Raw genomic sequence first — 16,514 nt, forward strand, 5'->3', positions numbered from 1 at the left:
TGTAAACTATAGTGCTTTTTGCATCATGCATTGAAATTACTAATAGATAGATGCATTGAAACTCCAGATGTAGTATTTTAAATCAGTTTTTATGATGGTTTCGAAAGTCAGATTACCTGTAAATTTTGGAATCTGTTTTACTAGCATAAGGAGGTTAAGATTTGCCAAAATGCCACATAATTATTGCATGATCGTATTTTCATAAAATAATGCATTTAGTATCTTTCATTCCACTGTATTGGCAGCCAGTTGAGAACCACTGGTGTACTGTGTAGCTGTATAGACGCATAGATATATTGGTCTTGTTGCTTGTGTCTGCTGGACTGGTTGGCTCAGATCAGCCAACTCTGGGCTCGATTAGTAATGTCTGGGTAGGCGAGTCTCTGCGCTGAAACCATACTGCATAGCTGCAGTGTTGCAGTATGAACCGTATCCTAATATTGCAGCACTGAGCAATGAATCTGCACACATCAGTCTATTTTTCTCTGGATCTGAAGGGTTATAGCGAGGAAACCTAAGGGATATTTCTGATTTCTGTCATAAAAAAAGAAAAATCTTTCAATCCGGCCAACATATTATTAAATTCTTTACACTTTTAGGGTCATGTCACATGTTACAAATACTAATTTAAGTGAAATATCTACAGCTGCATTTTCAGGCAGGCTGCTCGATCTTGGTAGATAGAAAATTTTAGATCTGAAATATAAAATGTGCTTTACATGCACATTTTTTCCTCTCTATTTTGCAGTGAGAATTTGTTCCACTGTACTCACGTGGGATGTCCAAAACCACTTGCACTCTTTTAAAATCCTTCTACTATATTCAGTTGAGAGTTTGGCTCTGTCCAATTTGATCTCGTTCAGGAACAGATTGACCTTTTGTAAAGCAGACTTACAAATAATGGATTTCAAAACAACTGGATTTCACTGCCTGGGTGACTCACTCTCACTGCCAAGCCAAGAGAGTGTGAGGACTTCTGTGTGCTCCAACACATTCCAAGACGCTCTGTCTCCCTCTAGTGGATTTTAAGACTTCCAATATTTTTAAATAATCAAGGATTCCAGTCACACTGGCTATGTTTGGAATGGCTAAGTATACTTCTTACTACATAATGGGCAGTATATATTAATTACTGTCTCTTTTTAAAAAAAATAATATGTATAACAGTATGCAATATGCTTCACGTTATGTTAAAATCTAGCAGAAATAATTCCAGGGAGATCAGGCACCTCAGTCGTGGTGGCTCGAGACTCAGACTCAAACCCACAACCTTAGCGTTAGGAGTCAAACTCTCTAACCACTAGGCCATGACTTCCCCATTCATGTGCTGTTACTATATTTATTATAATTTTGAATTAGCTTTTATTTTATATGTTCAGTTTTCATCATTGTTGCCAAGTCTGACAATGGAAGAAACACATTTGAGCTAGTCTTGATTGGGCTGGTTTTGTTTTGCAGACCTGGCAACCCTGGTTTTCATTTTAATTTTAGCTTACATTTTAACATTACCATTACATTGTAAGTTTTTTTTTTGTTTGTTTGTTTGTTTTTTTTTGTTTTTTTTTTGTAGTGGTAGTAGTAGTTGTTTAAATTAATTCCATTTTGCTTTTATTTGTTATTAAATTTGAGTAATTTTAGCACTTCAGCGTTAATTTAATTCACTTTTTTTTTCATCTACAGTAAGTGTTCCATTTAATAGTTATACTTTATTTCAGATTTATTTTAATTGCCAGTATCCATTTATAATTGTAATATCACAATTTGTTTTGTTAATTTAAACAACAACAACACATGCTATAGATCAAACATGTGACCTAATTTAACAGGAATTCCATACATGCTTAAAATCACATATTGCATACTGCAAAAATAGTACTAGTAGTATGCTAGCATGCTAATCCAAACCTAGCCATCATATAAGGACAAATGTAGAGTTTTCAAGTTTGTATTTTGCGGGTGTGCACAAGCGTTATTTGTCCACCACATAGTCTAGACAAATTTAAGAGATTTTATTCCTATACTTAAACCAAGACAACAGCCTAAATATACAACTATCTAATCTACTTAAACACAAGCCCTTCTGTACCTCCCATCAGTGCACCCAGGAGAATGCTCCTTTCATTTGAACTCCCTCTTCTGTACATTTCTAAAGGAACCGGCAAAATAATAGGCAAAAAAAAGTCTGGATGGACAGCATTTGAATACTAGTTTTGTGATCACTGGCTCTGACTGAGCACTTTAAACACAGACATAAAAAAGAACATTAAAAAAACATGTATGTACAACTTCCCTTTGTACCAACATCTGTCACATTTCCTTGTCATAACTATGCATCTCAGTAGATTTCTCTGGATTGTAAAGAATAAACTAATAAACTAATGACTATATCACTATGCGGAATAAAGGTTTGCAAAAAAATATTACTAGTTGTGTTTTTTTTTTGTTTTTTTTATTTTTTTTTTCGCTGGTTGTGGAGTCAGTGACCAAACTTGATGTTTACCACTCTTCACTTTAATATAATGAATTTGACATGACAAACACAAATCTGTACAATATTTACAAAGAAATATCCTTTACTTTCACAATTAGGGTGAATTCAGATAAAATGGGCGACTTTTTTGACATGACGGTCAACAAAGCCCTAATTACCTGAATCCACCCTAAGTTAAAAACCAACATTAATAAGTTAAACAAGTTGCAAGGCATGGACACAGGTTGAATGACGCATCTTAGCTTTGTGTGCAGTTTAAAAATGTTTTCTGAACAAATATGAAAAGCCAGATGGGACTGACTGTGACTCATTTAGATTGAATAATGGCTCACAAAGGGAAATGTGGCGTTCACATACACAAAGCAGTTAAATACAGGTGTCACTCTTCTTTTGAGCGCTTAATCCCAGTCTATATAAAATAAGTTGGCCTCTGTATCTTATGTCATAAATTATCATTAAATATGTAATAGTATATGCAACATTTGTAAAGCGTTTCAAAGGCATCATGGAATTTTAGTAAATGAGCACTGGCTTTAATTCAAGATATAACATGGCACCCAATATAAGTCATCAGACCTCATGCAGTACAAGTATAGACAGACATATTAAAAGAGAAAGAAAAAAAAAAACAGCACCCTCTTGTGACTGTTGTCTCAAAGTCCATTTGACGTCACTTTGATTTAAAGGGACAGTTTATTATTATTATTATTATTATTATTATTATTATTATTATTATTATTATTATTATTATTATGATTTATTCATCCTCACGAAGGAAGAAATGCAGCAGAATGTCCAAGCTTCTCTTTTCCGAACATTAAACGCAAATGGCATGATATAAACTTTAAACTGTAGTGTGTTCCAGACACAAAGCTATCATATGACTTCAGAAGCCTTGAGTTACATTTTTTGTCTATTTTGGAACTTGATTGACCCTTCAACCCATTTGGAACTTTTTTTTCTTTTTTTTTTTCTAAGAATTCTGCAGCTTGAACATTCTACAAATCATCTTCTTTTGTTTTTTTCCCAGAAGAGAGGAAGTCTTACTGACTCGGAGCAATGAGGGTGAGTAAATAAAGACAAGCTGTCCCTTTAAGATTGCATTGCTGTCCCAAAAAAAGTGGTAGATGCACAAAAGATAGCATTTGTGTTCTCATTATATACTGTACATACATGATATATTTCAGTGTGCAAAAACTTTCTCATGGCACCTTTAAGACCCTGAGCAAAACTCCCACAGCGATTCCTTCACAAATTTGTGTGGATCAATAGAATATCTTCTTTCTGAGGACTGAAGATCTCTGTAAATCTGTGCTGTGGCTTTTACTGTTATTCTCTCCATCCCAGACTCACTGGTACTCCTGAAGACAACAAACAACCATTAGTATTCCACTCTTCTGCTTTCAGTGTTGGTGTACACAGACACATGCTGCGTCTGAATATGCTTATTCCCATACTATACATTATGTCAAAAGAGCAGTATGTCTAAATTAATTGAAGAAAAAAAAAAACATACAGGAGAGGATTTGTGAATGGCGGTAAAGTGAACATGTTAGACGTAGCGTATACAAATTTTATTCATATTACCCATTGTAATGGTAGCCACTCTCTATTGTGGAAGACAATTGCCTTGATAATTGACTTTTTCTGAATTCTGACTCGTAATTCGGAGAAAAACGTAGAAACGTAGAGTTGTGATTTAAAACCAGAATTATGACTTTTTCCGAATTTATACCTTACAATTCTGTTCTGCCACACAATGTAAAAGTAAATGGTTTTTATTTATTTATTTTTATTTTGCACAGTACTGACTGTCTCACATTTGTGAATTTATATCGCACATTACTGACTTTTTTATAAATTAATTTTTTACAATTGTAAGAAGAAAAACTGTCAGAATTGTGAAATGTAAACAGAATTGCGATTTTTTTTATTTATTATTATTATTATTTTTGGAACATAAAATTGCTTGCAATTGCAAGGGGGAAAAAATTCTGTGAAAATGTTAACTTTATATTTAGCAGTTTTGAGTTTATACCTTGCAATACAGACTTCTCTTTTCCCAGAATTCAGAAAATTCTTGAAAAGTCACAGTTATCCTTTTAATCTAACTTTTTTATCTAACTTTTCTAGCTGTCGAAAACAGGTTTTGAACAAACATGCCATTTCGTACACAGCTAGAGTTTTTCCAGAACAATGTGCTCATACCTTCATGACTGAATGGATCCAGTCGAGCATCTGGTCCATATTGGTGTAAACACCAGGATGATCTTGTCTGGCACAACCCAAACCCCAGCTCACAACACCCACCAACATCCAGCGGTTGAATGAATAGACCAAAGGACCACCGCTATCGCCCTTAGAAAGAGAACACATGCAAATGTTATTCTAATAACATGGTAATGGTTTTACCTAATGGTACACAGAAAAAAACTGAGACCTACCTGGCATGCATCCACTCCTCCCGTCATATAACCAGCACAGATCATCCTGGGAGTGAGAGAAGCGCCGTACACTATGGGGCTTGAGCACTGGTCTCTGTCTACAAGAGGGATCTGAGCCTTCTGTAACTTTGAAGACAACTTTCCTGCAGGAAAACACCAAGATAAGGTTTAAGTTTGCAGGCGGTCTTAGAGGTATTTGATGTAAACTGAGTTTGAATAATAAGGGTTCTGTTAGAGAGGGGAAAAAAGCAAGGAACCTTTTTCTGTCAGATGTCCCCAGCCGGTCACAACTAAGTTTTCTCCTCCTTTGAGACCAAGATCTTGAGGTGGCAGACATACTGGCCTGCGGGATTCTGAATGTGAAAAAAAAAAGAATAATGATCTTTACTCCCATTTGGCATGAACAAAAGAAAAACACAAAACATTGACCTTGAAGGATTGAAGGGATGTGGTGATGTTAAAATTATAGCTGATGCTATTTAGCTATCTAGCACATACAAAAAAAGTTATAATTAATAAAATAAATATTTTATATTGACTTAACTGTTTAAATATTTAAATATCTTGTGGGACTATAATATACCATAATTACATTATATAGACACACACACAAATATTTCAATTATGTAGAATATGTATTAAAATATATCATTAAATAAAAAAAAAAAAAAAAAAAAATGTAAATAAGTTGGACTTTAATTTAATTAGTTCTACGTACTTTAACAATACAATAATTTTAAATAAAATCGTAATTAGTTTAATAATAAATAATAATTAATTCATACTTATGCCATTAATGCATATAATGCTATAATACTAATAATGATTATACAATTAATTTATCATCATCATCATTATTATTATTATTATTATTATTATTATTATTATTATTATTATTATTATTATTATTATTATTATTATTATTATTATCATGTAAATATTATTACAACAACTGATGATAATAATAATAATAATAATAATAATAATAATAATAATAATAATAATAATAATAATAGTATTATTATAATAATATTCTTACTGTACATGTACATTTCTTAATTACTTTCAAAATACTGATGGGAGATTAAATGGAATGCTGTTATATCGAGTTAACTCAAACTTTTAGGTTTTGAAAGTCAAACTGTGTGTGTTGTGTGTGTGTGTGTGTGTGTGCGTCCATGCGCGCGTGTGTGTATGTGTGTGTGTGTGTGTGTGTGTGCGGTGATGTACCTCCTACAGTGATGGGAGACTCAAGTCGTATCATGGCAATGTCATAGTCGTTGTGTCCTGACGTGTAATATTTGTGGACGATGATCTTGTCCACAGAAGAAGCATCAGCAGAGCCCAGGTAAGTGTTTCCAGAGACTACCTTCCATCGGATCAGCGCCTTCCTACCCTCCCTGAAGAAGACAAGAACAATGTGACCTTCTTAATGCATTACTCGTTTAAGAAATACCCTGTATTAGTTCTGTTTACAAAGCTTAAATGTATGCGTCAGGTAAGATGCAAACAATTCAGTTCTGAGTTCTTTACATTTTTTGCACGGTGAATGATGAATGACGTACAGCGTACTGTTTTCAAACTGGGTGAACTTGTTAGGGCTATAAATGATTTTCAGAAATGAATGGCGTTTATGAACATATCTTTGAAGTTAATGATAAAAACATGTTTACTTCCATGACTCATGTTTTCCAAAAGTAACAGACATTTATGAGACTCTTTGCAGGCTTCAAAACAGCACATCATTGGTTGTGTTAACTACCTGAATGAAGCCTATACAAAATGTATAGACATATATTAATGAACCAGGTTTTAATGAAACTGCAAGGTGCTTACGAGCTACAAATGCAAATACACCGCAAAAAAAAAAAAAAAAAAGCAACCTAAGTGCTAAAGCTATTTCTATCAATTTTACCCCTTTTTATGTACTTTTAGTGGTATAAATAAATGTATTCAGCAAAATATTAAGTAATATTGGATATTAAATGTAATAAACCCAAAGTAGTTGTAGACCATACATATAATGCTAATATTATTGTGATTATTATATATATATATATATATATATATATATATATATATGAAATAATATTAATGGTACTAATGATATATTGTATAAATCAATTAAATTATTTTGATTCAACAATATTACAAAATATTGGCTTTTAATATAACCAGTTAATGTAGATGTTATTGTTTTTAGGTCACCTTATTTTCAGTGTACCAAATGTAAATAATAATAATAATAATAATAATAATAATAATAATAATAATAATAATAATTAACATATTTATATATATATATATATATATATATATATATATATATATATATATATATATATATATATATATATATATATGAATGGTTAGCACATTTGTATATACTATTAGTATATACATTATGAAAGATTATATTATATATATATATATATATATATATATATATATATATATATATATATATATATATATATATATATATAATTGTTGCTGTTGATGTTGTTTAGTTAGTTAATTAGATAGTTGTTTTTCATTATTGTTATTTATAATAATAATAATAATAATAATAATAATAATAATAATAATAATAATAATAATAATAATAATAATAGTTATTATTATTATTATTATTGTTGTTGTTGTTGTTGTTGTTGTTTTTTTTTTTTTAAGTGTTCATATTTTGAATTCAATCATTAATTAACTGCAGATGAAATGCCTGTGTGAGCTAAAGGGTTAAAGAGATGCATTTGCTTTGTAAGAGTGTTTTACACACGCACCCGTTGAAGCAGTGGGCCGCAGTCACGACCCAGTTTGGAGACACCAGTGACCCTCCACAGGTGTGCTGGCCGATGCTCTGCAGGCTGACCTGCCACGGCCAGTTCTCAATGATAGCGTCCTGTCCGCCTACAATCCGCTCCTGGTTTCTGGACAACCCACACTCCGCTGCAAAATAAAAACGGCCAATGATACATCACACACAAAACGTGCCTGTCATCATAAGTAGAGAATATATGATAGTAAAGTTGTATGTTCTAATAAAATGTAACAATACAAATATGTCATAATGTAAATATAAAATATATGTTGTTCCTAGCATAGCACTTCACAAGGGATACTTTGACCAAACATGAAGCTAAATGTCTGCAGTTCTCCTCTTGTTCTGTTTCTTTAAAACATGTGTTAGCATGTCAAATTGCCCAGTTCAAATGACTCAACACACCTCTGATGATGTATTGCTAGTTTTGTGCTTGTTGTAATTATCCATGTGTTCCATTATTGATAATTGGCTGTTGAATAATGACTGCATATTTACCTGAGCAGGTTAATGTAACGACTTCTCCCTTACTGCATACTTTACTGAGAAAGAGAGAGAAAACATGGGAGAATGTCAGAATGCCTACAGGCAAAACTAATAACGGCTCCTGCAGCCCCCAAAATATGAGGAAACGTGATTCATACTTAACATCTGACAACCAGAAAAAAGGCCAATTACTCTTGTCTAAATTGTTAACAACATATCTATTGCTTTATCATTTAAGGCCCTTCTTTTACTCAAATGTTTAACTTCAGAAGTGCCCAATCCTTTTAAGGCTACTGTATGTGCAGAGTATGAATACTCACAGATCTGATACGGTCGACTGGAAGGTCTGGGGTTTAGATGAGCCCACCGTACAGAAAGACATCTTCAGATCAGTCGGCAGTGTACCCACTTGAACTCCACTGTAAGTGGGTTTACTGAGAACAGAAAAACACAAGACAATGACATTGAGATCAAATGATGAGCTGTATTCTTACACATATTTAGGATTCTAATATGTTTACAGGAGGTTTTATTCCAAGATGGATATTAGTTAACTAAAACTAAAACTTCTGAAACTAAAACACATGAAATAAAATATGAAAAAGCTTATCTTCCTTTAGTCAGCTAGTTGAAACTATCTTTAAACTATAAACCATAACAAAGTAAATAAAACTAAAAATGAAATATTAAATGAAAATCAACACACACACATACAGTATGTATAATTATTATTATTATTTATTTTATTGTTATTACTATTATTTTACAATGTGTATATGAATATATAAAATAATGGGGGGGGATTATTATTCATATATAATGGGGAAAATTTTTAAAAATAATAATAATAACTATATATATATATATATATATATATATATATATATATATATATATATATATATATATATATATTCATATTCATATTGTGTAATAAATAAAAAAACCTTTTATATATGGTAAAAACATGCAACACAATTACTAAAACTAACCAATATTTCAATGAAAACAGAAAATGAACAAAAAAATAAACATAGGCTATTAATTAACCTAGTAGTATCTCAGATAATAGAATAATCCAAGTTTGTTATTCTAATTTAATATTATGAATCAAATAGTGTTGCAAACTTCGGGTATTGACGTCTTTCTGGTTGAACCAGGAAGTTAAGTGTGTAACGACAGTGTTTTGTGGATTAAAAACTCACACTGAGTAGCCCAGCTGCTTGCACGCTGTCTCAGCATGTTGTTGGGTGAAACTGTCTGAACATACACTTTTCCATTTATTCTCATCAGGGCTGAAGATCTGCAGCACATTGCGGGATGTTATCAGCCGTACTGTAGAGACAGAGACAGACAAACAGTTTTAAAATCTATTATATATATATATATATATATATATATATATATATATATATATATATATATATATATATAAATAATCTTTTAACATATTATCAGTCAGAAATTAGGTTAGTGTTGGGGGATCTGTCTTGTTTTTTTTTTCCTGAAACCAGACACACAGGTTCTAGCAGTGCTGACTGCATACATGTTGGTGAGCAGGTGTGTGTGTGTGTGTGTGTGTGTGTGTGTGTGTGTCTTACGGGGGAAGGTGGAGTTGGCTCCAAACTTGGTGACACAGGCTGACTCGTCCTCGGCTCCGCTGCAGTCCTCCTTCCCATCACAGGCCTTCTCCAGCGGAATGAACTTCACTGACTTGGAGCAAAAATAATACTTGCTCTCGATCAACTGCTTGACTGTTTCATGAAGAGGAGGAAAGAGTAAAAACAGTACTTGTTATTAAAGCAACCAAAAATGAGGTTAAATGAATCAGTCTGTTTTTGTTTCTTGAGTCACAACGGTCAGAGGGGTGACTAAATAACTGCTGCTGATGAGAAGAGGAGATAAGACTAAGACTCAGTCTGTGACTCATTTTATTGTAAAAAGTGAATGTGTGAAAGATTATAAACAGAAAATAGTAGGTTGGTGTCCCTCACTCACATTAAAAACAAACATTAAAGAGGCCTGCCTCTCAACTGAACTGTATTCACAAGATAAGATAATTTAATAACAATAAAAATAATTTTATTTTATTTTATTTTATTTTATTTCATTTTATTAATCAGGTCAGAGCATGTTGTCAACATTTTAAATATTATAAACGTTATAAAATATATTAATTCATAACTTGTTGATTCAACACATATTGAAAATCGAATAAATCTGTAGCATTCATATTTACAGGAAATAATGTATGTAATGTGTAAGAAATGTTATATATATATATATATATATATATATATATATATATATATATATATATATATATATATATATATATATATTTGTGTGTGTGTGTGTGTGTGTGTGTGTGTGTGTGTGCGTGTGTGTGTGTGTGTGTGTGTGTGTGTTTGTATGATACTTTAATTAATTACAAATGTATTGGAATGTTATAAATGTATGTGATATATTATCGTTATTATTATTTGTACAAATTATTAATTGAAATGTTCACAAACTTTAAATACGGTTCACGTTTTCATTTTAAGTATTAGAATGTTAAACATTTACATTTTCATGCTTTAAATTGTATCAATTCATACAATGCATTAATTGGAGATTTTACGTTTTCAATCCTATGATCTGTTCATGCTATTTTAAGTCTACCATAATAATATATCTGAATGATGGCTTTTATAGTTTTACTGTTAAATCATTTTTCCATTCTATAAGTGTTTTTTTTTTTCTCTTTAAATTGTCATATGTAAGATGTATAATGACAGATTTTAAGTGTGACAATTTGCCAATACAGGCTAATAACGCTGAATCATTAGAAATGCCCAATAACTTAAAGCAGCCAAGTCTTTAGATTACATTTTTGAGTTTGAGACCTAATCCTCCCTGAGCAATATTCACTGGAGTGAAAGCAGGACAACCAGCCTTAGCCTTCATCATTTTCGGCTCAACTGAAATCCAGACGGGGTTCAAATGACCTAGAACTTACTGAAGTAAGCAGCCACAGCCAAGATGGCCAGGACGACCACCACTATCAGGACTGTAATGATGATCTTTTTCTTGTTCGGCCTTTTCCCCGCCTGAGTCTTTGGAGCCGTCATGAGTTTTCTGTGTTTTCCGGGCCGAGCCGCTGGAGGAGAACACGAAAGTCAGTCGAAATCAGTACAGTGTGGTTTCTTTCTGGTAATACACCCACTTAAATCACGAGTATTGGGCTGACACGTGAGACCAGCAACCCCAGACGCTGTACCTTGTTGCTGTGATGGGTTTAAGGGTCTGGTGTTCTCTTCGGGAACCTGAACTTCAGTCTGGGAATGAGAATAAGGAAGAGAGAAGAGGAAATCGAAAAAAGTGAGAGGTTATTTTCTTATTTCTTTCATACCCACAATCCCCTAAAGCTTTATGACTCAGCTGTAACTTTCTGTATCGCTTTCAGTGTGTCACATGGGATTTTTTTTTTTTTGCTCCCAGTTGTTCTTGAAATCTCACACACTTCCCTGTAAAGCAGCCTACTCAGCTTAAACATGTAGGCCGCAGTTCAGCTGCAGCAAGAAATAAACAGTAGCTGCATTTATTACACATTTGATAGATAGATATTATGTGTATTATATATTGATTCTTGGTTATATAATCCAATGGGCTTTTGCATCTCTTTAAATTTTACACCTGTTGATCCTGGATGGTTATGGAAAATTATATTAGTCCCAATGTTGTCATGCTCAGAGACCAGTACTCTCCTGACAGCTCAGGCACATTTCTCTCGTGTATTGATGCTAATATAATTTTGATTGTATCAGATCAGACATGGCTCATGGCAACCCTAATATAGACTGTTGTTTCTGTTTTAAGAACATTTTTAAAAACTACCACTCAAACATCTTTGAACTTTAACGTCTCCTCAAAAACCTCTTCCTATTTACTTTAATGTGTACTGTATCGTGGCTGAATAAACCAGAAATGCCACATCTGAGAGCACGAGGTGAAACTTCAACATCAGCCAACTAGTCAAAACAATGACTAAGACTTAGCATCAGTGTAACGGCTGATTCCAGACACCTCTGTCACTCAAAACACCCCGTGAAATAACAGTCAGAACAAACTGTTCCAAAACACGCGTCCAGTTTCGACAACAGCATGAGAATCTCCAAATAAACATCTCCTTTATCATTGTCGGAGAATACATGAATGAAAAGCAATATGCTTATGCTGTACTTAATATGATGTACTGTAAGTTTATTCTTTTAAAGCTACCTTTTAAATTCATTAATGGAAATAACTTGGTTGCACTTTGTTTTAAGTATGTGTACTTACATGTACTTATTGTGTTCTTACAGTGTATTTATCTAAGAAAGTTCTGGTAATACAAGGTAACTACATGGGGTAGGGTTAGGTTTAGGGGTAGGTTCAGGGTTAGTACCTAGTTATTACATAGTTATTGTAATTACTATAATATGTAAATAGTATGTACATGGGGAACAGGACTGTAAAAGAAAGTTCTACCAATAACTTTAATCTAACGCTACTGTGTTATTACTATATTATATGTTCCACATATTTGGCGACAACAGAATCCCCTTGTGAAATTTTATTTAGAGAGAAATAATAGATTTTTTATTTTTTTATTTTATTTTTTTTTTATGTAATTTCAACAATTTTATTGGTCAATAATGGCACAGTTTAACAGAAACTAGTCAGAATGCAAGTGATCCAAATTCCAGTTTATATCAATAGAAGCCTATAACTAATGGCACTTGTTCCTGTCTAAGTCATTGGAGTCACAACCTGATTAGCCACACTTTTTAGTTTCACTAAGAAACCCTATGAACTCAGGTCAAGAATGGGGTGGGACAGCTTCCAAATTTGTGGTGCTTGTATGTGTCCACATGTACAACAAGTTCTAGATGCTTGATTGACTTCTTACATGATGGAGTTGTACTGACACAAAGCATTCATCATGCAGCATCCACAGTGTTCTCAATACAGACTGGGTGTGCTCTTCTTTCTTCTTCTTAATTTATCAACCACAATGAGATGGCACACCTTAAACATACATGTGTCTTCTAAGTCAAAAGAGATTTGATAATGGCTTTTCCCAAAAAGGTATTTCCCCAGAACACTCCCTTGATTCATGTAATTTTTTAACATCACAACTAAATACGAGAGACAAACATAAGACAAACATACATCAGTAATTTGGAGAAAAAAAGAAAGAAAAGAAAAGAAAACACACACACACACACACACACACACACATATATATATATATATATATATATATATATATATATATATATATATATATGTATGTATGTATTTTATGTATTTATTTATTTAGTTAGCTTCTAAAATCATGTTTCTTATCTTTAACCAGTTGAATCTTGTGTGTTCATGCCTTGGTGACAACTCATAGTTCACTAAACACAGAACTGTGTTTAAATTCACCCTTAAATGATTATAAAATTATATCATTAACATACTTCAACACATTACACATCCACTAGAGGTCAAAGATCATAGCCAAAGGGATCAGCAATCATCATAATTAAACTATTTGCAATATTATCCAACATTACAGCGCAATATGGTAATTGTGTAAAGAAATTTGTTGTATTATCAAATTACCTATCGTCTGCATTAGTTTCAGCATCATACTGTAATATAGTACGGGTGAAATTGTGTATTGTATTGGCGAGAATGCAAATCAAATTCAAATTGAAAGGCTGACATTGGAATTTGAATCCCCCTTTCAACAAATACTGAAACCACTGAAAGATCTTTGAGAGACAGAGACTGAAAGTGCAACTTTGTGTGAATGGGTCATTATCACATAATGAGATCTGGACAGAGAGAAACCAGAATGCAAACAGTACGGAATTTTTGAATGTAAAAGGTACAACAACAACATATCTAAAACCAGACAGAACAGGAGCAAATGAAAGAATAAGCTAGTAAAACAGGATCATGTCTGTTTCAGAGGAGTGACCGTTTACTAGAAACTATTAAATTACAACAAACAGTTGCACAAAAGCACAATGTCAGGCAAGAAAATGATGGATAGCTTAAATGTTTTGTCATTTAGCATGGTCTGTCCCATCCAGAATGTCTGGATATAAACTCATACTGTTTATTTTTTTTACAGCTCGGTCTGGTACTATTGCTTTGTGAAAGAGATCTAGTCATACACCAGCAATTATTGACTCCATGTCATGCCCAGTGTTGTTACTGATTTTACTGTACAAGTAAACACTAATCATCGTTCAGGTCCCTTGAGGAGACTGGAGAAATACTATACCTACAGTAACAAACCCAAAGAGATTTCTCAGGTGAGAAAGTATCAAAGCTGACTCATGCCAAAGCAGATTAGATACACATGCCAACCCAACAGCTCCTTTCAAACGGCAGCCAAGCATTTGTTATTAACTTCTCAGTTTTGCAGTTCAAGCTTCAAGCATTCTAATCTCACTTGCGCCGTGCAACAGGAACCAGGCCCATTCAAATGACTGAAATGTAAAGTAGGTGTTTTTGAACCATGTGTAGTCTCCATATACTCTACACAAAGCACAAAAAAAAAAAAAAAAAAAAAAATCAAGACAGTGTACAATAACTGATCATGTCCACAATTTATAGCTGTGATTATTCCTGCACTATATAATACGTATTATTATTATTATTATTATTATTATTATTATTATTATTATTTATTTATTTATTTTTTTTGCTAGATGCATCCAAACCTTCTTTATCAATGCAAAACCATGGGTTGTTTCAAATATTTAAATTTAGTTTATTTATTTATTTTTTACACTTTAAGTCCAGTTCTCACAATTAACTAACTATTAACGGCTTTTGCGTCAGTAAACTCCTAATTTGCTGTAGATTAATAGTTAGTATGGTAGTTGTTTAGGAGTTAAATCTTAATTACATTCATGCCAAATAAGGCATTGATATGTGCTTTATAAGTACTAATAAACAGCCAAGATGCTAGTAATATGCATGCCAGTTAATAGTTGTCCATAAAATAAAGTGTTACTCTAAGAAGTTAAGATTGCGTAACTTACATTTTTCAAAACAACCCGTCACTTGCACGTCCACCGATGAAAACTGTCCCAAACCGAACACCAGCACACACTAGAAGTGTCTCGTTGCTGAATGCTTCTACTGTATGTTTTTTTTATATAAATACGGTAGGTTGAGTGGATTATTCAATGACTCATTTATAGTCACGTTCCATCATGATTAATGGTGTCTTTTTTTATTAATTATTTAAGTGAATGACTCAGTTGTAAAATGTTCACATGTTCTATTCCTTGAATTAATCAGTTGTTTGAATAACGAAAACAGTCACTTGCCACCTACTGGCCTAACAATGTAACCTGCAAAAGAGTCACCGAAAAATCCCCATTACGAACACAGACTGGTAGTCTGCATACTATGTAGTATCCTGCTATAAATGAAAACAGCATGTGAAAAAAAGTAACCAAACAGTAACGAAAATTTACTATTTCTAAAATGTGCATATCAGATAGACACTTTATAATCCCATGGGGCCACAGGAGAGAAGTAATGAAAATGCATCTGATAATTTACGTTATCACATGATAATGACATGATGGATGTACAGTAGCAAGGAACGCAACTGTTTTATAAACACTACTACTGAATTTACTACGAAACACTACTACGAAACGTAATTTTCGGTATTGTAAATCAAATGAGTTTGGCATGACATAAAGATCGGTGCAAGATTATAGCAAATGTTCAATAATCGCACAATTCTCGACAGATGCGACCATGCCATCCAAAAGTTAATTTTCTTCTCAAAATCCCACAACAACACAATCTACACCTGTCAGTCTAGTGATCAGCAAAGTAAATGTCCTTCTTATCTTTGTTCTGCCTACATCAATTTGTTCTTTGAGCATGTTCACACTCACCCTCATGGTTTTATCACTGCCGTCGGCACGTTCCTGGAATCTGCCGGCCGTACAGACCTCAGCAGTATGACCAGTGGAGACCACAGAAGCCACTTCAATGCCAAAAAAGACACCTCTTTCTGCAACCTTCCTTTTATTAATGCACAATGCTTCTATTTTCTTTGTCAGTAACTTCTTTCTCGTCTTGTCTTTCACTTAACAATTACTGCTACCCGATCTGCCCTAATGCTGTTTCAAACTCTCTACGCTTCTAGACTCTGTCTTTTGAAATGTTCCACCTATCCAGCTTCTGTCTAGTGGAGATTTGTTTGGAGTTTCCCAGCCCCCGA

The 16,514-nt window shown here is 33.1% G+C and overlaps 1 protein-coding gene across 1 annotated transcript; it reads right to left on the reverse strand.

Moving 5' to 3' along the window:
* Positions 1 to 2,495: 2,495 nt before the first annotated feature.
* tmprss4a (transmembrane serine protease 4a) lies at positions 2,496 to 16,514 on the reverse strand. The gene is made up of 13 exons (XM_026282695.1): positions 16,186 to 16,514; positions 11,502 to 11,559; positions 11,241 to 11,381; positions 9,841 to 9,993; positions 9,445 to 9,574; positions 8,560 to 8,673; positions 8,252 to 8,295; positions 7,716 to 7,881; positions 6,166 to 6,335; positions 5,193 to 5,288; positions 4,936 to 5,078; positions 4,700 to 4,849; positions 2,496 to 3,852 (listed from the first exon to the last, which is right to left on the reverse strand). Exons 1-13 carry the CDS (start codon positions 16,189 to 16,191, stop codon positions 3,841 to 3,843), a joined length of 1,383 nt encoding a protein of 460 aa, XP_026138480.1. The 5' UTR covers positions 16,192 to 16,514; the 3' UTR covers positions 2,496 to 3,840.

The sequence above is a fragment of the Carassius auratus genome, chromosome 15 (genome assembly GCF_003368295.1).
Source record: "Carassius auratus strain Wakin chromosome 15, ASM336829v1, whole genome shotgun sequence".
Classification (NCBI taxonomy): domain Eukaryota; kingdom Metazoa; phylum Chordata; class Actinopteri; order Cypriniformes; family Cyprinidae; genus Carassius; species Carassius auratus.